The following is a 21238-nucleotide window of genomic DNA, read 5'->3' as shown; positions in this document are numbered from 1 at the left end:
GACTGGTGGATCCTAGAGAGTTCAAGGACCAGATGATGCCAAGCTGGAAAGTCCCATACTGCAGAAGGATAGAGAAGAAGTGATCCTGCTTCCAATGCCTTCCAAATTAAATCCCTAAAGGGTAAGTCCTGGTTTCCCTCCTACCCCCCTGCAATAACATCAGCTCAGATCTTACAGGAAGAAGGCTAGGGACTCTCCTGATCCACAAGTCCCACAAATCTCACTCACGCTTTGCTCACAAATGTTAACAAGAATGCCATATTTAGCGGTTTTACTATATTTATTTTCTTTTTTTTTTTTTTTTTAATCCAGTAATATGCGAGATCAAATTGTGCTGCTTTTGTCTTCCCACTGCTTGTAAGTGTCTTTGACTTCTGGGAAGCAGTGCATCACAGGTGCTTCCTACCTCATGCCAGAGAGACATAAAGAGCATCCTTGCATCACTGTCTGAGCTTTGAGTTTTTCTGCATGCTTTTACCATATATTAATGGAACTTGGCCCATACCAATTGGTGAGCTAATTGCTGTCAGAGCAGATGGTAAGATAGACCTGAAAAAAAAAAATAAAAAAAATAATTGTTTCTTTTTTATCGTGTGAAGTAAATGTAAGAAGGAAAGGATGTCTCTTTCATTTCCTGAGGGATGCAACAAAAGTTAAAGCAAGCTTTTATGATCAGTGGAGTTTGAGGAACAATTATGCAGCTCCTGTGGATGCACACCTTACATCTTGCTCTATCTGATTCCCTGCTCTGTGGTTCAGTTTGCCTCTTGGGCATGTCATGTGCTGGGGGTTCACAGGCTGCCAGCATGCTAGTTCAATCTGCTCCAGGCACCACTGTTCAGAGAGCAGTGCTGTGAAGCAATCCAAGATACCAAAACTAGGAGCAAACTCATAAGGTAGTCATGATAAAGACAGCATTTGTTTCTGCATTCTGTGCAGTTACCTTGAAGGGATGCTAGCACAGTAATGTCCTCTGTAAGAAATGATTGCTTAAGTGATAACTTTCCAGTGGCGGCCACCATACATATATAGCACTGCACTATAAAAAGTAACAATGGCAAAAGAGGTCTGCATGAGGATCAGACCTCACAACATGACACTGCAGAAGAGATGCTGCATTGAAGCTATTCCTGCAGAAGGCTTCATATTTGAAGAAGAAGGAAGAACAATTTGCTAGTTGGCATTCCAGTGGTTAGTTGCTGGCCAGGATTTTGAAAGTTGCACATTATACTCTTAGTTTCATGACGGTCACACAAGCAAACCGTTGGGACTTAACAGACTGAAGATGCGTTTTGCCTTTATTCCAAGGCCCTTTCCCTGATTTTAATATTGATGACAACGAAACAAACACCTCAATATCTGCACAGAAAGGCCGATGCATAAACATGCCCTACTCAACATATGGAAGTAGTCTGAAGCTTTTCAAATCACTTATGTTTTCATGATAAAGCTGTGGATATGAACAGCAGAACAAAAAACCTAAAATGCAAGGAAAAAGCCTACACCCTACCATGCTAATTTGTATAGTTAGAGAGGAAAGTAAACAGCAATGTTTGCTAGGCTGAGGATTTTCAAAAGTTGTATTTATTTCGTGTTTCCTTTCAAAAATAGTGTTTTAATGAATATGCAGCATGCAAGGTCTGTGGCACTGGTAGTGTGTCCATCACCATGGTACCTGAGCACTCAAGCAAATGATTAACCAGCAGAGCAAATGAAACAGTAACACAGAGCCAACAGACACCCTGACAAGCTCTTCATGTACCTGCCAGTACATCTCTATCTGGACCTTTACTCCTTCAGGCCTTCCACTGTCCTAACTTTCAACCACGCTCTTATGAGAACCAGATCTTTTTTTCAAACAGTGCTAAGGGATCTCAGATGCAGAGATCTCAAACTGGCCTAGGGAGAAGAGTGAGATTAATAAAAAAAGAAACCCAAACAACAACAACCAAACCCACAAATATTTTCACCAGGAAAACACTGCTTAAAGACACAGTAAGAAAAAATGTATTTTTCATTTACACAAATTGACTATGAACTGACAAATTTTGTTATGTTTGCCATGCCATCAGTCTGGCCACTTTAAAACGAGTTTTCTGAAGAGGGAAAACAAGTCTTTTCCTCACTAAGGGCCAAAATGACATTTCAGGAGACTGATGCAGACCATACATGAACACTACTTTAAGCATTACTAATAATAATGAAAAGAATACATGAAAAACTATGGCTATAGGTCTTCTGTAAAAAGCCTGGAGATTGCATCATCCCCTCCTCCCCACACTTCAGGTGCAAGTTAATGACAACTCTGATGATATTTGTTTAACATAGGTGCATATAATTTCTTTGAGCTTCTTCTGGCTTGAGATGCTTAAGCAGAGACCTCTGGGGTTTTAGGAAAAAAAAGATATTCTGTTGAATCCTCTACCCTTGCTGTTCTGTTTTCTGTACAAAATCTCTGAGGAGCAGAGGAAAGCTGTGGGCCTTGCATGCAGGCCAACTTTAGAAAGACTAGCTCCTCTCAGTATTGGGGAATTATGCAGCTATAATACAGCCCTCACGGAAGAAGGTTCCTGTTTTCCATCACTAGTCAAGGCAATAATACTGGAGTCTAATTAAATTACTGTCATGTGAAGATTTTCCTCTTTACTGTAGCTGCTTCAGATTATGAAGTAGTTACTTCCCCTCCATTCCAGTTTTTCCTTTAAAAGACTAAGTTCTGGGGGCAATGCCACATTACGAACAGTGAAGACTCAAGTGCTCTCTTCCCAGTGTAGGTATGCTGTGCTATCACAATGCCTCAGCAGCAATTCTGAAGCAGATAAGAAGTGCTGCACCACCCACCCATATTCAACTGTGAAAGTGGCGTAAAGTTCAGGCTAAGCATCAGTTCAACTCTGTTACCACTCCTGTCTAGATTATATCCATCACTGTCATCTCTAAAGATTCAGATCATCTGCGTGTTTCATCAGGCTTTATAATCAAAGCTAATGGAAGATACATTTGTTTAGCGGTTAGAAATGGCCTTGAAGATCTCAGTCTTGGCAAGGGTGATGAATTAAGGATGTCAGCTGAGCAAACAGTTTAATTTTGAATTAATTTATCCAAAATTGATTACTGAAAATAAATTATATGAATCTTCCAAGTTCATATTATTTCACATACTTCAGCCATAAATATTCCACCCCTTCTTGCCATCTGACTTACGAAGCATAAAACTGGAAGAATCAGCAACGATGCCAGCTTCTTAGATGTGATACCAACTCTGGATACTATAACCAGTGAGAAACTACTTTTTGACTGCAGCAGGGAGTACAGCCCTCCAATAGTTTAGCCCTCAGCTGACTAATTTTCTGCATAACAGCAATTCTGTTAAGCAGCCTGAACATGATAGCTAAAGCCTTTTACGGCAAAACCCAGGAACACAAAACCCTGAAACCAACAATTGCAAAGAACTATTCATGACACATTTATTGAATGTACCTGGGGTTGGTTTATTCTCTATGGTCCATTTTCAAATGAATTAAAACAATAACTTAGGGGAAAAAGAAAATTATCTTAAAATAGTAACAAGTTTTGGTTGGGTTTTTTTTTTTTCCTCTCCCAGGTAATTTGGAGTCAGGAAGAATCCAAAATAACAGCATGAGTCTTGAAAATTACAGGGTAATGTCAGAAAACCTCTAGAGGTCATCTAGTCCAACCTCATGCTTAACCCAGTGTCAACTGAGAACAGGTCACTCAGAATTAAAAGAAAAGAATTTGAAGCAAAAATAAATAAAAAAATAAGACTTCCCCATCCCCTTTTTGCACCACGAGGAAAAGCCAAAAAAGCAAGAGAAGTTTTCCTGAAATATATAGCTCTTCTGTGTTGTTCATAAGTAAATAAGACCGATATGGAAAATATCTAGCCTCCCTTGGTTGACCTTGTTCCCTTTCTGTCTTGATGCAGGTAACATTTAGCACAGTGTGTGGCAAACACCAATTCGGTTGCCAACACTGTTCTGCCACACTCCAGGCCAGAAAAGGCTAGGAATGCTGCATGTTCAGCTTCAGTGACGGAGAAAATGCTCCATATCATTCATTAGCAGTCTCCTCCAAGTTAATTACAGGATGGAGTGGACAGCTGCTGAAGAGGGTTCCACCCCATCTTTGGGCTGGGAAAGCAAGGCCTCCAGAGCAGGGCCTGGAATATACAGCAAAGAACAACAGGGTGGGGGAACCTTGTGAGATCGAGATGGAAGTGAAACCCAGATGACTCATCAGAAAGTGAATGTTCCTATTTTGGCAAGAGGCTGAAACAGCAGCCCTGGGTTGCGCTGCAGCACAGCAATAAATGACCCCGAGCGCTTGGGACAAACTCCTGTGCACAATGATATTCCTAACAGTAGGGGTTATTTCACATCTCATTAAGCCAGAGGTTTACATGACAATTAACACATTAATTAGCAGCATCTTTTTCACAAGTGGAACTTTGGCTTGAGATTTGAACATTTTCAGACACCTGTTTCATGAGTGAAAAAGAAAACATAGTTTCCTGTAACTCAAGTTGAAAAGGACTCATATCCAGCACTGGCATAGGAGTAGACTGGTCTATGTACTGAGGAACACTGCAACCAGACGATGGCTTTTCCCAGAATTTCTATGCAAGGAGGGCTTCCTGTACAACATCTGCAGCCTGCCACTCAAAACCTAGCCCTTAGCATAGGCAAGAGGCCAGGCTGGCCACTTCATAAAGTGACCATAAAAGGCCTAAGGTACCACAGAGTCACACAGAGGCAGAGCAAAGCCTGGACTTGAACAAGCAGTAGCTCCCATTTCTCAGCTCCAGCCTCTGACCTTTGTGGTTCCCCACTACAAAAATCCCTTTGATTATATCTGTAGAGAGATAATCCGTGAGGAAACAATTTAACAAACATGAAAAAGCAATCATGCTAATTTCACTGAAAACAGGCATCAGCTGTAAGAGAATGTTTACTACCCTAGAGCTTCACATTTGAGATAAAGAACTAATAATTTCTACCAGAGATCACTCTAAAGAGGAGTTGGCACTCAAGTATGGATTTCCTTACACTGCAGGCATGTTTCTGAGGGTTTTGCTCAATACCACCTTTAATTTCTATTATATTTTGAGAGAATTGATTTGCGGGTATACAAGATTTAGAGCACTGGAAATGGAATGAAAGGAAGAAAAAATTGGAGACTGGAACTAGAACTTGTAGCTTTCAAGCTCAGGGGTTTCTGATATTCATTGAGTCCCTGTCCTGTCAGATGGATGTTGCCAACCCTTGGAAAATGGTGACATGCTTTATATATATTATCTTTCAATTCCCTCAGTACATACTGCAAGGAAGTTGTGTTCTAAACAATGTCTAAACAATCATCATATTAATCTTTCATATATTTAGGCACTCAAAGCACAGAAAATTCACTGTGTAGTGGTCTTATCTATCATACCACTTACAAAATAAAACCAGGCTCAAGAGGAACACTAGATAACTTTCCCTTCAATTAGCTTTTCAAAGCTATCATAATTTTTAGAATATGATTTATTCCTTTTATTTATCAGCCTGCCTTGTTTCAGATGGGTACTGTCTGACTGACCTCTAGATACCCTTGCACTTTCTCTGTGATATCCCCTGAATGTCAATGCTTCAATTCTTCATCTTTCATTTCCCAAACGTTTCTTATTGGTCACCTCTGGTACCAGTGACAGCTGAAGTGGAAGTTTATCCTCTAATAATCTGTACTGCTTTAATGGTTCCCAGCATCCTGAGGATATTTTCTAAGTGTTATGGTGACACCAGCTGAAATCTTGGCAATAGAAAAGTGTTTCATATGCTTATTTCCTAACTTAGCCTCTTGGGGTTTTTTTCTGCTTTCCCAACCCTCTGTCAACCCCTTGATGTCTGTGGCTTAACTCCTTTTGTTATTGCTATATTCTTTGTTATCACTTCTCAGGATCTCTCTGATAATAAAGACTTTGAAGAATCTCAGGGCATTCCCACCACGCATTCAAAATCTCTTAATAAATTTCTGCAAACCTCCAAGTCACATTTGTCTAACAGCTTAGCAAAAATCCCCGTCTAAGAAAGGAACAACAGTAGTCACATCTTCTTTATATTTATCTATAGAGTCTCAAAGCTATAGCACATAAACCTTCTAAAATGATGGGCATGTTTCAAACAGTTCTAACACAAAATATTACACATAACCCAAGTCACTAGCTTTAGCCTGTCTCCAAAATAACATATGCTTAGAAACGCTTATCCTTGTAGCATCACTATCCTCTTTCTGGTCCTTTTTTTCCTTTTTTTTTTTTTTCCCCAGGATAAAATTAGTCTTGCACCAGCATGCCTGAAAAAGCAGAATTCTCATATAATTTCAATCACTTGCTCAGTTTGCTCATGACTTTCCTACAGCTGACTGAACACCTATTATCTCATCTGAAAGAGAAGCTGTGAGTTTGCTCACCTCATTCACCTGCACGATCTTTGAAATGCCTCCTCTTCTGTTCCTTCCAAAGAGTGCCTTCCCGCATCTCCCAGTCCATTCCTGAGTCCACTGAATACGCAGTCATCAGTAAGTTCTGGCTAAGTTATCCTGCGTAACTCCGAAGAAAACAGGAGAGAGTCACAGATGCTGCAGAAGGTTGCCTTTGCTCTCCTTGAAAATTTTGTGTTCTTGGTGGTCTGTCACAGTCAGGTCTCCAGTGGTAAACTGAACAACCTATCCTTCTGGCTCTTCTTTTCTTCTTTTTCTTTTCTGTAAACACATAATCCGTGCTTCAAATCCTTTAGGTACCACAAACTGTATTTCTCTATTGCCCTCTACTGACTGCCTGCTAACACCACCTTGCCGGAGAATAAGCGAGCAACAAATAACACAGTATGCTTCCTCCACCGCCCGCCCTCAAATCAATAATGATACACGATGACCAAAAGTCAACACAAATCATTCTATTTTTTCCTTTGTTACAAAACACCAGGCGAGATTTACGGCTTGTTGGCCAGCCGTGGTAGCTACAAAACACTAAGCAACAGAAGCAGGAAGCATTTAGTAACACGGGTCTGCTAATGTGTTTTTTTTGGTGAATAAAAGGCAGGAAAAAGTAGAGACGAACACATTCTGCCTTGAAACGTGGGCGAACTCACCCCACCGGTGCCATAAATACTGTACCAGGAAGCTGAGGATTATATGGTTTTAAAGGACTGGCCCTGCCAGCACTGGATGCACAGAAGTACTGAGCTTTGACGGGAGTTCTGCAGAAGGGGGCTCACACAGAGCCATGAATCAGTGACCACGGTTTCTTGCTCATTTTCCCTTTGTCTCTAGAGCTTTATTTGCTTCGTACATTCAGCACCACACTTAAAATGAGAAACACGGCTCCTGCCTTTCCTGTCTCATGAGACAGGTACCGGGACAACACACATGACACACTGTATACAAATGGCACTGAGAGGTGCTGTGTGCACTGCTTGTTGTACAGAAATTATCCATAACGCATAAGGAAACCAGTGAACTAACATAAAGAACTAACCAGCATAGTTCCAGGAACAGAAGAAAAAAAAACGCATAAGCATTCAGACAGACTGGAATAGACCATGGGGAAAAGAAAACCAGGGGTAAAAAGACTGTAAGAACAGGTTGGGGGGAAGAGCGAAGAAGAGAAGTAAACCGGCATCGTTTACCTTGTATTAGTCACTGCTTAATTAGCATGGTACAGTGCTTGTTAACCAAGTCACTCTGGCACTTGCTCTCACAAAAAAGTAAGTTATCCCAAGGTGCTGGTGCAAGTGCTGTCGTCCACCTGCACCACCAAAGGGGCAGGGAGAGGTCAGGTCCCAGCTCTAAACAATACTAAAATCCCCAGCATGTTTTTCTTTTGCTGGGAGAGTACCTGGCACTATCCTGCCTTGCCATTCCTCCTCCTCTACAACCAACTCTCCTATGGGGAAAACATAGTTAAGAAATTATAGAAACAGGCCCACCCCCCAAAAAAAAGTGTTGAAATTATTGTCGCTTATTGTATGCAAAAAAACACATTTGTTTTTTCCTCCACCACTATTAGTAAATGGGAATATTTCATCTGCCAAAATTCTGCTGACTGATGAACGCTGGTTGTGTTTTAAACAGCTGTTAAGTGACATCCCTGCTCTCCCACTCAGGAAAGGCAGAGTTCACACAAACCCCATCATCAACAACACCAGCAACTTGGCAACAAAAAATGTGATGTTGGAGGGTCCCTTGCAAAATTCATTTTTAGTTCAAAAATAAAGTCAGCAGAGGCCCTAATTGTAGCTATTATGAACATTTCATTAATAAGCCCAGATTTATTGACTGCACTGTAATGCTTTCTTATTAAAGGAAGTCCAGAAATTCAATTCTTCGCATGCTTTTCTACTCCTGATGCCCTCAGCTACTCCATGTTAGAAAATAAGAAATAATTATATTTATTCAAATTCCTTGATGGAATATTGAAGCCTGCTCAGATGAATACCTCTCCTAAATGAGCACCATTACCAACAGATCAAAGAAGAAGAATGTCTAGCAAATGAATGGGGCCGAGGGAATTAATAAAACACACATCAAACGTTGAAAAGCTGAGGGTGTTTTTTCTTTTTAATAGGAGCACATTTCCAGAATAATAAAGCAAAGCATTGATACCATAAAAGTCGGCAAATAACACTAAGACTTGTGTTCAAATCTTAGAAAGCAGGTATTCTTTATTGCAGCGCTGGAGACACAGGGGATCTTTCCACCAAACGTGCCTGCCTGGCGTTCTCAGAAATAGGCATTATACGACAGTAATACATACATATTCATTAAATTTCCCGGAAAAGTTATATATATTTAAATAATTTCTTGAAACTCATGGATAACGTTTCTCTTTTACCAATGTTTTACCAGTTTGCTCACCAGGGCCAAAGCCGACGCCCTTGTTTTACTTTGTTTACAGGGACACCTATACTACAGCTAAACTGAGCACAGAATGTATAGGAGACAGCTCAGCTCACTGTCTGTCAGGCTTAGCCCAGTGCAGAAAGATTAACCCTTTATGGTCCCAGCAAGTCGGGTATCAGCATGGAGTTGCCAAAATTCATCAGAGGGCATCTAAACAGAGCAGGAGATCACTGATGTTCGGCACTTTTGACCATCGAGCGGCGTTCCGGAGCTGCGGGATGGATTTCTTCACAACTCCTGACAAGACATCCAATTTTTTCCCCTGAGGTAAAAGTTTTCTTTCCGACAGAAAAAACCCAAACAACTTTTACCACCTGCAGACACGACCGGCTCGGCAACACTGGTACCGTATCTCACCGGGCGGCAACGCCAAGGGGGCGGGCGCCTCTTTCCCCTCCCCACTCCTCCGCCGCTCTCCAAACCAACAGGGCCGCCCGCGCCCCGTCCCTCACAGCCAAACGGACACTGCTGCCGCCCCAGCGGCCGCCGGCAGCACAAGCCCTAGCGAAGCCCCACGGCCGGGCGCGAAACTCATCCCCGGCTGCCCCACTGCCTCCCGGTTCGCCCCGCAGCAACGGCAGCTCCCCTTCCCCGTCAACGGGCCCAAAGAGAGGGGCAGCGCGGGCCCGCCCGAACCCGGAACCATGGTGCTGAGGCCGCAGAACCCGCCGGGCCTCGGCGAAACGCTACACATCCCCCCCCCCCCCCTCCCCTTTTCCCCTCCCCGCCCGCCGGACCTGTCTGGCAGCGGCTTCCGGCAGGGCGCGCATTCGGCGGTATGGTGCGGCAGCGGTGGTTCCAAGAGGTGGCAGCGGAGGGGCTGGCGGGCGCCTGCCCGGGACAGGCGCGGTTCCTGCTGTAAGCACCCCGCGGCGTGAGGCGGCAGGGGACGAGGGGAGGGGAGGGGAGGGGAAAGGATGGGATGGGAGAGGAGGGGGAAAGCGAAGCGGCGAGGGAACGAGGCTGGAGGGGGTGGGAACAGAGGTAACCGGTGACGCACGTGGGTAACCCCGCCCCGTGTCCTCGCGCCTGCCGTGGCGCGCCGCCGCGTGGCCGCTGGCCGTGACGTGACGTGACGTGACGTGACGTGACGTGACGCTGTGCCTTGCTTTCTCCCGCGCAGGTGGACGCTCCGCAATTCTCGAGGCGAGTGAGGGGTCCGGCCGCAGCGGAGGAGAGGGTCTGCCCTGCGGTGCCGCAGTGGGACAGCATAGTCTGCAGAGCGCAGGCTTTCCTTTCTTCTTCATCTCCCCCTTCCCCCTGTCCCAGTATGGGCTTCGGGGCTGCTGGTGGGAATGGCAGGTGTGCTAGACAGCAGGGTCTGGATGATACCTCCTGGCTTTGGAGAGGGGTACTCGAGTACAGACAGCTCTGGCAGCAGGAAGTAGTAAGGTAGATGAGGAACATGCCTCTTATTATTAGATACAAGGAAGAAGTTCTTTGCTGTGAGGGTGGTGAGGCGCTGGAACAGGTTGTCCAAAGAAGCGGTAAATGCTCCATCCCTGTCAGTGTTCAAGGCCAGGTTGGACAGAGCCTTGGGCATCATGGTCTAGTGGAAGGTGTCACTGTCCATGGAACTAGATGATCTTAAGGTCATTTCCAACCCTAACTATTCTATGATTTTGTTAGGTCTGAAATTTATCCCAGAGCGTTTCTCCAACCCAGGCTGAGATGCTGTCCTTTTCTTGCACTTAAAAGAGGCAGACAGCTTTATGAGGCTTTGGTGTCACTGATTTGGCAGGAGAGTATGCCTGCATGGAGCTCCTTGCGGAATTGTGAGCCTTTGTCATTAAAGATTTTTAGGAAGGAATTGCATCTTTTCTCAGGAAAATTGGCAATTACGTATTGTGTAAACTTAAACTTAGGATGACTTGTGCTCAGCCGAGCGCATACTGATGCATATACTGATGCTCTTGCTTTCTAGCTGTACCTGAAACATAAAAACATATCAACCTAGATAATGTTAAAATAAAAACATACCATTTTAATGTTTGCCTGTAAACCATAATTATTTCATGTAAATTTAAGTCTACCTTTATTAATCCATAGATAAGGAATATGGATTAGAAAGGGTATGTCCTTACTGCTTCCAGTTCCTGGTTCCTGATAGCCACCGGGTGCGTCTCAAACCAAAGATGAAAGCGACCCCACAGATAAAGAAGATTCTGAAACGAGAGGCGAAGAACCACAAACTTAATATGAAACAGACAAAGCTTCTGAAAAAGTACAGGGAGTCAAGAAGTGTTCTGGTAAGGCTATTTACTTGGAACTGCCAAATTCCTGATATTTTCCTGCAACCTGAGGTTTCAGAAACCCTGAAGTCCTTCTCTTAGAAAAGGAGCGCACACCTACACATCTCTTTTTTTCAGGAGCATGTAACTCTTCTTTTGGGGTAACTTCACAATCAAAATTCTTAGAATCTCCCCTCTACAATAGACAGATCGTGAGCACAGTGACAAGAACAGTAAGCTTCCCCTCCCCACAAAACCAAGTCAACCCCACATGTCAGGGAAGCTACACAAACTGCTCTGCCTTGCCTGTGATCTCTTTAGCAGCAGCGTGGGGAGTCTCTGCAGATAGCTAACATCTTGCTGAAAATTAAGTAATATTTTCCTGCCAGGAAGCTCTTGGCTTCCACCATCAGCATAACTGCAAAAAATGGCAGAAGTTCCAGGTTTTTGCCTGTTGCTTTTTTTTTTTTTTTTTTTTGCTATGAATTCTATTTAATCTCTATGAATTTTCAACTCTGCAAGATGCAGAGCCTTAATACAGCAAATGTACATCCTAAAATCCGTTAGAATCCTTAGAAATCCATTGCTCTGAATACCCCAGAACATACGTAAGAAGAAAAACATGTTGTTGACTGAAGTCAGTCTGGTTTTGCCAATAGGCATAGCTTGACCATTTACTGCCTTTGTTTCAGCTCTAAAGGGCTTGAGTGACTCATAGATTGTAATTTTTTCCCCAGTTTATCAGTTGTGTAAAAATACTTTGGCTCAATGAGCTTTACTTCATTTATTTCAGGAGACTGTCACAGCTACATCAGATTATTGTTACCTTCTGTACGAGCTGAGTTTTTTACATTTATCTGAATATTACTATTTATAGGAAGTCTTTCAAAACCAAACCACGCAGGTAATTTAAACAAGTTAATGTTGCTCCTGAGGTTTTTCAGTTCTTTTTCCTAAAGTCACTCCGGAATGTAAGATTTAATTACTATTTTTAATACTAACTACTATTATTTGAAGAATAATAGTATACATTTAATCTAGTATTAAATCTCCATGCACTACTATTAAAACGGGTTATATGAACGCATGTTTTGAGAAATGGGACAGCTCCGTATTGTGCCTGGCAGTTGCTGGCTGGCACACTTAGTATTTTCTCAGATGAGAATCTGCTGGTTTGGGGAGTAAAAGCTGTGAAACCCAGAATTATTAGAGTAAATAACATAAAATTAAACTGCAGAAATATCACAGAGGTTCTGAGCTGTCGGGGCTGAATAAGGTGCTCCAGAAAGGCGCCTTTGCTACTGCTCTCCAAATTATAGATCATAGTTGAGCAGCAGAAAGGGCATCTGAGAAGCTGGAAACTTTGCTTTATTTTTCTGGGATCGCAAACATTTAGCATACATTAAAAACTGTCCCTTTAGACAACTGATGAACATTGTCCTGTGGAATTACAGTAGGTTCTTAGATTTATTCTGTAGCTGGAGAAGTTTGTAGGACACACTGAGCATTGATGTGAGTAGTTTAAAATTCAGTTTAAAATAGATCCTGTTTAATCTCTGGGTAATGCTCTAATCTTGGCATGTAATTATTTTGCTAAACTTGTGTTCTGCTCAGTTCTGCTTGCGTTTACGTTGTGGGTTATGATTTAGGTATTTATGGTCTTAAGTATTTAAAACGCTGTCAGCAACTGGCACCTTTCAAAATCAGCAATATAGATCCCTGTAATCAAATACCTGAGGCTTGCAAAAATGAAAATCTGGAGTGTGGTGGAAAACTTAAACCTAGCAACAATGTGACAGGTTGTGCCTCTGATACCTTTCTTAGCAAGTAGAACTTGATTTGAGAATGCTTCTGCCATGAAAAGGCATATAACAAAGGAACTACTTCAGAGCTGTTAAAAATTGTTGGAGGTAACTGCATATGCAGTTCAGGGAATGGAAACTAGCTGTACAGTGCTACAACTAGTCCATCAATTCCTGCATTGTAAGGTGTTTGCCTCCCTTTATATTCTGTGGGGTGCTAAATCATCGTGTGATGCCGTTTTAGTTTTTCCCATCTGAATTTCATTTAGAACTGAAAAATACATCAACACCTGAGCTGTATAAGTTAATGATCTTTCTCTTTTTCAGTTTGTTAGGCTGACAAAGTAACATCTAGAGACAGTCACAACACAACTGAAAACATTTAATTTTGGCATTTTTAGGTGTAATTCTTTCTAAGCAATCTGGATTTAGGGAAATACACTCTGAAATGAAGAGCGATTTGGTATAGATGTTTTCAGAACTGCTTAGACATTTTTTTTGACGTTCTTTGGAATACGTTAATTTAACCAGAAACACCGCGTAACTGTGTTTTTCAGTCAGTGTAATTGTGTGCCTCAGAAAGTTGTCTCACTATATTACTCTCATGTCTGTTTGTAAGAGTAGTTGCCATGGCAGTAGTAGATGTTAGGAATATCTGATGGTCTCTGTGGCTGTCTGACATTATCTGTTGTGATGCACCTTTGCAATTTACTGTGCTGCTGGAAGTCCCCTGCAACCTAGAAGTAAACAGAGAGAAGAGAAAATGCCCTTTGTTTAGAACCTTTGTTGGAGCAAGTATTTTTTTCATTGCAAACAGAAAAGGACTCAGAATATAACTCAAGAGTTATTTGTTCGCTAAGATTTGCTGCTATTAGTTGTGGATGACTGGTTTTGAGAGTTTGGTAATTTAAGTATTTTATCTTAAGACTCCCTGGCAAGTGTGTAATATAACCTCATCAGTGGTAGGATACACTAATGAATTCTGATCACACTGGATGTCACGGGTTTTTATAAAAATAGGAATACCCCTAATGTATGCTTAAGATACCCTATATCCAGTTCGGCTGCTGTTTAATCTTTCTGGTTTGAGAGGATTGTTTTCTGTATTTCACTGTACAACGTTCCATTCAGAGGTACGGGTCTCCTGACATTAGTTGCTAGGGAATTGGAGTAATTTCTAGATAAGCCCATAGGATGTGTTTGACTTATGAAGCCTGAGTGAAAATGCTAGGTGTAGAGTATGTGTTGCTTTTTAATAGCTCATGTTTCACTCAAGCTAATATTTAATTTGTGTCATGATATTTGGAGAATAGTTTGGGTAATTCTCACAATGGCTTTCTAACGTAAAGGTGGAAAGGCTGAAAGAATGCTTGATACTTCCTTTCTTCTCTCCATAGCTGGTTACTTGCAAATCATGCAACAAAACAACAAGGCATTATGGTAAAAGCAGGGATTTTCTGGCTACCATGACACAAAATTCTGGCACTCCAAGTATTAAATCTACCCTGAGGACACCAGGTGTAAAAACTCAGTCTGCAAACAAAGTGACACCTGTAAACTGCAGTAGGTTGGGATCTAAAGGGAACAGTCCATCACCATTTCTCAGGTACCTGTTTCTCTCCTATTTAAAGGGGTGCTTTGCTGAGTAGAGTGTGTTAGTTATGTCTTGTGGGAATAAGTGTCATGTACTGATTTCAGATCAGTCACTTAATAAACTTTAAATTGGTAACTATTTTTCTTCAATGGTCTGATTAAGGAGATCAGTTTTAAATTTCCGACCTTTAAAATCGAAGATTTTAATGTAAAGCGACTGTGTGCGAAAAATGTCTAATTCTGGTTTTGGCATGAATGTGAAATGTCTGGCTTAAAATTGGCATTAAAAAGTTATGCTTCTGATTGCTGACTTTCACATGAAAATACACTATTTAGGTTCAGTTTTTTTCAAATTATATGTGTGCACTTTCATAGTTACTTTATGCTAATTCTCATTCCTCATCTTTAAAACATTTGAGTCTTTTGTTTTTCAGAACACGTGTATCTGGACAGGCAGCAACCAGCTCCGCTTCCAGCTCTGCTTCCAGGACTCCCCGAAACTCCAAATTTCACTTTTCTAAACTGAAACGGATGCTTGACCTAGAAGAAAAAGACAAAAGCCAGAAGGCAGATTTGAAAACCTTCTTGACTTTACTTTAGTTACAAGTTATTTCAAAGTAATAAAGATTACAGCAATAACATTGTTTCAGTTTTAGTAAATCAACAAAGTGATTTCTTTACAACACAAGCTAACAGCATGTACCCTGAGAAAGGACAGGCCATGTATTTTAAAAGCAAGCTCTGTCTCTGAGAGGACTGGTTGTCTGCAAGAAGGAGGTGAGAAAACAGCCAGTCTGATACGCTTGGGAATCCTGAACATGTTTTGCAGTCTCTAATGGCCCAAGAATTGAAAGCCAGGATCCATCATTTGAGGAAACTGGCAGTATTGGATCCATCAGAACCAGCACATCAGTTGCCAGACTTGAAAGCAGTTTGGGGCTGGGGAGGTTGCAGTATTCTCCACCTCACTTTCCCACTGTTTTTGAGGTAATGCATCATAGCAGAATTTAGAAGATCTCATCCCTGCTTTGGACGTTTGAGTAAAACAACACTACTTTCACTGGCACTTTCTGCAGGCACAATATTTTCAAGAGTCTAACGTAGTGTCCTGTAGTGTTGCTGTCTTGAGATACCTGTGGTAATTTAAGCACAGCCTTTAACAAGGGTTCCAAAATAACATACGCCTTAAAACAGCACTCATACAGATAGCACTAAACCAATGTATCACCAGATTAAATTTCTCCATTTTCTTAAGGATTTTCTCTGTGATTTGGACTGCAGATCACGGTAATGCAGACCTTGCAAAACAACACCCTAATGTGGGATGCTGTCAATGCTGACTAACTGCTCCAGGGTAGGCTGCTATCAGCACCCTCATGTGAACCTGATACGAGAGTGACGCAGTCAAAAAACAGAGGGGATGCTTCCTTTCCAGTTACTCTGGTGCTACCAAAATGGGTCCTTTCTGTCTTCTTCAGAAATGACTTGAGGAGAGAACCTTTCTTATATATGAGTTGCTTCCTTCCTGGGCTTCGGAAAAGTAGGTTTGCCATGGACAGCAGTGGTGTCATTGCACCCAAGTTTTTTGATGTGAATAGATGATTGTCAAGGTTAAACTAGTCTCTGCCAGATTTTACACTTCCAATTCGGCACAAAGGTGAGAAAGGGGAGTAGAAATTCACCATTCAGGACTGAGTTTATAGCCTATAGTCTGCACTGACAGTTCTGCAAATGGTGGTTCAGATTTCCCCTCTGAAAAGAGAATCAATAAAAAAAAAAAAAGAATTTTTTTTTTTTTTGGTATTCTAATGAATAGTCCCTTTAAGTGTATTCAGACTCAATGAACACTGTTTACAAAATAGGACCAGCAAATTAAGACTTGTCAGACTTGAAAGCAATCCAGGGCAATGGAGAAGAGTTTGCTGCAAATTCTACTTAGAGTCTCAAAGATTGGCATGTAACCTTTTTGTATCTTCTGTACACTTGCACAATAACTTTTGAAAGGTTCACTGTCATTTGTTTCTTACGTACGTGTAGGATCGGAGTAACTGTCATTTGATCAACATACGGACCTTGGAGTTACGCCTTTTCCAGTGTAGAACTTGGCATTAATTCTCCTGTTGTTGCTGTGTTTATGATTCAGTCTTCTGGAAAAACACTTCAATCATCTTGTTGATGGAAAATACGCATTATACAAAAGTATTTGAAAACCAAGTTTTGCAATAAGTTTTTCCATTAGAAGTACACACATTACTGCTGTGCTTCCTGTGAGGCTTACATGAAACCAGCATGAGCATCTGCTATGTTTTAAGGTGCCCCAACATTGTGTTAGATCAAATGAAGCGTATGCTTTTTAAGCAGATCTCTCAGTTGTCCATGTTTACTGTGCTTTTTATGCAATACCAACTGGTCTCAAAAGTACATGAATTACATTTCTTTTGGTTAAAACTACAGCTAATGGATAAAAGACATGATCTGGGACACAACCAGTGTGCTGCGGATGCTAATAGGCATCAGGAGACCACAGGAGAGCTCCTCTGAGGTACACAGCTCCAAAAAAGGTGTATTGTGGATGGCAGGCACTGAGCTTCAGGTATTCTGCGCTCCGGGTGTATTACCATTGTAAAGTGCTATTTGATAACATGGACAGAGTTTTGTCATGCTCTAAACAACATCTTTTTCTTTGGAATTACCAGAGTTGTCAGGCATGTCTAGATGTGTTGTTATAAGGCATCTTGCTATCAGACTATTGCAAGCTAGCAGACTTTACTGTGAAAAAGGGGTGGGGGGGTGGGGGAATTCATTCAGTATGTGCCATTCCTTGTTTACAAGTGTGCTTCAAAATGTTGGGCAGAAGTAGTGTTGGTATTTTCTGTTTGAAGTGCTTTTGTGTTATTCCTAAGCCTCTAATACAGTCTTTGTTACTAGTTTCACAGAATCAGTGTATTGAAAAACGTATAGAGATACACACATATATAGGTATCTATGTATATACATATCTATATTTGATGTATATAAGTATATACATACACATCAGATGCATGTATGTACACATATATACACCCCACATATACCCATATGATGCATTCTTCCCTTCAGAATGTATCACATCCCTGTAATCACTGAAACAGTAAAGGTTAATTGTTGGCTGCCACTGGCTATGGCTGAGCCTCCCCAGCAAACCTCTGCCATGCAGCATTACTGGTTTGTGGTTGAAGAGCTGGAAGGACAACTCTATGGAAAAGAAACAGTCTCACTGATCTTGATGAGGCCAGAATTTCACTCAGACTTTGATTTGTTTACAATAAACAATGATTTCAAAGACGTTTTTACAACAACGTTTTATTCTATTAAATACGAAAGAGCGTACATACAGGTGTTATTCTGAGGACATAAATTACACAAGTATTACACAGTCTGTCAGAAAAGCACAATAATGAAACAGCTTTACATTTCAAACTTGTCTTGTTAGCTTTTAACAAATGAGTCTATTTCTGTTGCAAACAAGTAACGAGTGCTATTGAACTTTTGCAAATTCCCACAAAAACGTCATGCTCAGTAGGATACTTTAAATACTGTAAAGATGAAATCAGAATTAGATTTCTAAATAACAAGATGGAAGAGATTTACTACTTAATCAAGATAAATGACACACTGAAGTAGAAGCTGAAACAAAATTGGTCATTCATTAAAAAAAATTCCACTTCAGACACTACATTTGAGTCTGCTTCCTCTACTTGCAGGAATAGCTACTGTGATTATATGCATGAGTAATGAGCAGAACTGGCCTAAATATTTAGAAATGTCAGTCAAATTTTAGACATGCTGGTTTTCTAGTTCACTATGTTTTCCACTGAAAAAAACCCCACACCCATGAGTCTATTCACTTACATTTCAAAAGGTTGAAATCCAACCCTTCTGCAGAGGGCCAGTTGAGCCTATGGATGATTTCCATGTCTTCCATGGTCATCTGAACAGAAGGCTGCTGTATCCTATGTCTGTATTTTGAGTCATCACGTGAAGTACCAGACTGAGTTACCACTGACTCGTGAAAGCAGTATTAGTCTACGGAAGTCATAATGCACTGTCTTTTTAAACTCCAGGTAAACAGGAATGTAATTTTATCACAATGAAAGCTCTCTATTTGACATTCAGAAGACTACTCGGATAAAATACAATAGGCATGTAGCTTGGGCTGTGCTGCTACGGCTTTATGGATGTGTTTTGAAATATTAATACAAATATTAACAGAGTGAAACAGACAAGCTAATGTTACTGCAGGCTGGAGTTTAATTTTCAAATGAAACACCATTTCTAAGCACAGTAATTTTTGCAACTAAGGACTTCACATTTATTTTAAAAACCACAGGAGTGGGGTAATGTTCCTGATATCTTTCAAAACATTCTGCAAAAACACAGTTTAAGCCTGCAAACACTAGAATATACAAGCAGTCCCAGGGACCTCCAATGTAAGCATTCTTGTATAGTAAAGAGCTGCAGGAATCTCTGCTTTTTTTTTTTCAGAGAATGCTCAATAAAAGTGCAATACAGTGAAGCAAATAATCTCATTATTATGCTTTTATTATTAGATGAAAAATGTTCAGATATTTTACAATTGTGCCTTTTGTAAAGTGGGCATTCTGGTTTGTCAGACCAAGTTAGAAGAGACAGGCAGGGAACACCCTCACATTCTCTTTCCCAGGGTGGTAGTGCCCCAGAGCAGTACTATTGTGCTGCCCAGTTTCACACTGTTACTTCTGTTTTGACAAAAGTTGACATTTGTTTTGCTTTTCATTTCCACCCAAGCATGTTCCCCTTTTCAGCTCCTAGGCACCACTCCTTTCCTCACCCAGCCTCTTTTCTTCCTGAGACATCAGAAGTACGAACGTTAAGCTTTGGAACCTGAGAATTTGGAGGTATTTTTTTGACACTACAGGGCTGCATTTGTATCATACCATGTTATTTCTTGCTATACTCTTACAGTTACAATATAAATCTTCTAACTAGTTGATACCTGATGCTTTTCCCATATAAATAAAAAACAAAGTACCATTTAGACACTAATATGTGACACTTGCTCTAAGAGTGACCTTTATCTTCTGCAAGTCTTCTTTTCCAAACAAATGGTGAGGGATCATTTCCAAAATCCCAGCTATGAAATACTCCTCGAAGTAAACAATTTCACAGTAAAATAAAGAAAAATATATCCAGAAAATAGCACTCTCTCAAAATTAAAACTTGTATATACATCAAGAAGTTGAGATTTTTCCTCATTCTTTTAACAGTTCTACATTATCTGTAGATAAGCAACATTATCACTAAGAGTTATGTAATACGAAAAACAAGTCTAGTGAAGTGTCGTGTCTTTTTTAATACTCTTGAGAGATCAAGGAAATTCAGCATTCAACTTATAATTATTTTTAATTGTGGTACCAAAAATCTGTTTAAGCTCAAATCCCTATGGTTTTGAGTATCCAACTATACACTCTAACCAAGCCATGCCACTGCATTTATAACCACTGCTGGCTACAAATATAGTAAGTTTTCTATGGATGGGATTCAACTGTGAACTCACTATTTATCCTTCTTGACTTATCGCTTGTTTTATAATTCTTAATAGCTTATGCTTGTTTAATATTTATCATAAATTTGGCTCTATTCTTTAGCAAGACTGATGCTTAACTGCAACTGTAATGCACGTACATGTATTTTGGAATTTATGAGCAGAGTTTAATGTAATAGAACAGAAATATTTAAAAATTAAAATTGTATCTGAACATTCATTTTCTTACCAAGAATCTATGCTGAAAAGATACCAGCATGTGTTATTTAATTTTGCACATTAGACTTAAACTGAAGCAAGATTTCTATACAGCCTTGGCTCTTTTTTTCCTATGGAGTGGAAAATTGCCACTCAAAACTTAACATTCTTTGGACAGCTAGTGAGCTCTGATGAACTATTTTCAGCATTCCTACCCGTCAGTAAGAATTTTTGATGAAATCAGTATTCTACATTGCATGCTATGGAATGCTAAGTCAACAGCTCATTTTTTTATCTTTTGGTGGTTTTGTCCTACTTAACCAAGGTCTATTTCATGGCAACTTCCATGAAAAAAGATAACTGGACTGAGGTGCTTATGTCCAAGTATATCTATTTCAAAGAGAAAGATTATTCTCCATTCACATCCAACAAGCATTCTAGCAAACAGCCCTGCAGAAGTCAATAAAAAGTGACAGATCACTATCTTCAACAATATCGCTCCAGGATTATTTTGAATTGTTGTTGAGTTTTGAAGAATACCCTGCTTTCATGTGAACTTGTAAACTGTGAATTTAACTGATGCAAAATAATGCCTGCCAAGTGCAAACCCATGAACAAACTGCAATCATTAAATACTCAGATGATATAATCTATATGCCAGCGGTACAGGTAGGCTTTTTTAAAAACCACTCCTCAACAATTACATGCCTAATTCCAATTGACTGAAAAACCTAAAGTTGCTGGCAATCCGCTAGGTTCCTGTCTGTATCTTTAAGTGAATTAAAAGCTGGTGCATAGTATAACACAAATTCAGCTACCTGTAGTAAATACCACATTTGGTGTTTGTATAAATACCAGCCACGCAAAAAACTTCTAAAAACAGACATTGGGCA

General features: G+C 40.6%; 1 protein-coding gene across 1 annotated transcript; it reads left to right on the top strand.

Annotated features, from left to right (window-relative positions):
- Positions 1–9736: 9736 nt before the first annotated feature.
- RMP24 (ribonuclease MRP subunit p24) lies at positions 9737–15184 on the top strand (the record flags this gene model as incomplete). Its single annotated transcript, XM_080610351.1, is given in 5 exon segments — positions 9737–9815; positions 9818–9832; positions 11008–11207; positions 14389–14597; positions 15019–15184. Coding segments are annotated over 5 exon segments (669 nt in total).
- Between the last annotated feature and the right edge of the window lie 6054 nt (positions 15185–21238).

This window comes from Psittacula echo (assembly GCF_963264785.1).
Source record: "Psittacula echo genome assembly, chromosome: 2".
NCBI classification, from domain to species: Eukaryota; Metazoa; Chordata; class Aves; order Psittaciformes; family Psittacidae; genus Psittacula; species Psittacula echo.
The sequence above is the reverse complement of the archived record's forward strand: the minus strand, read 5'-3'. Positions and strand labels throughout refer to the sequence as shown.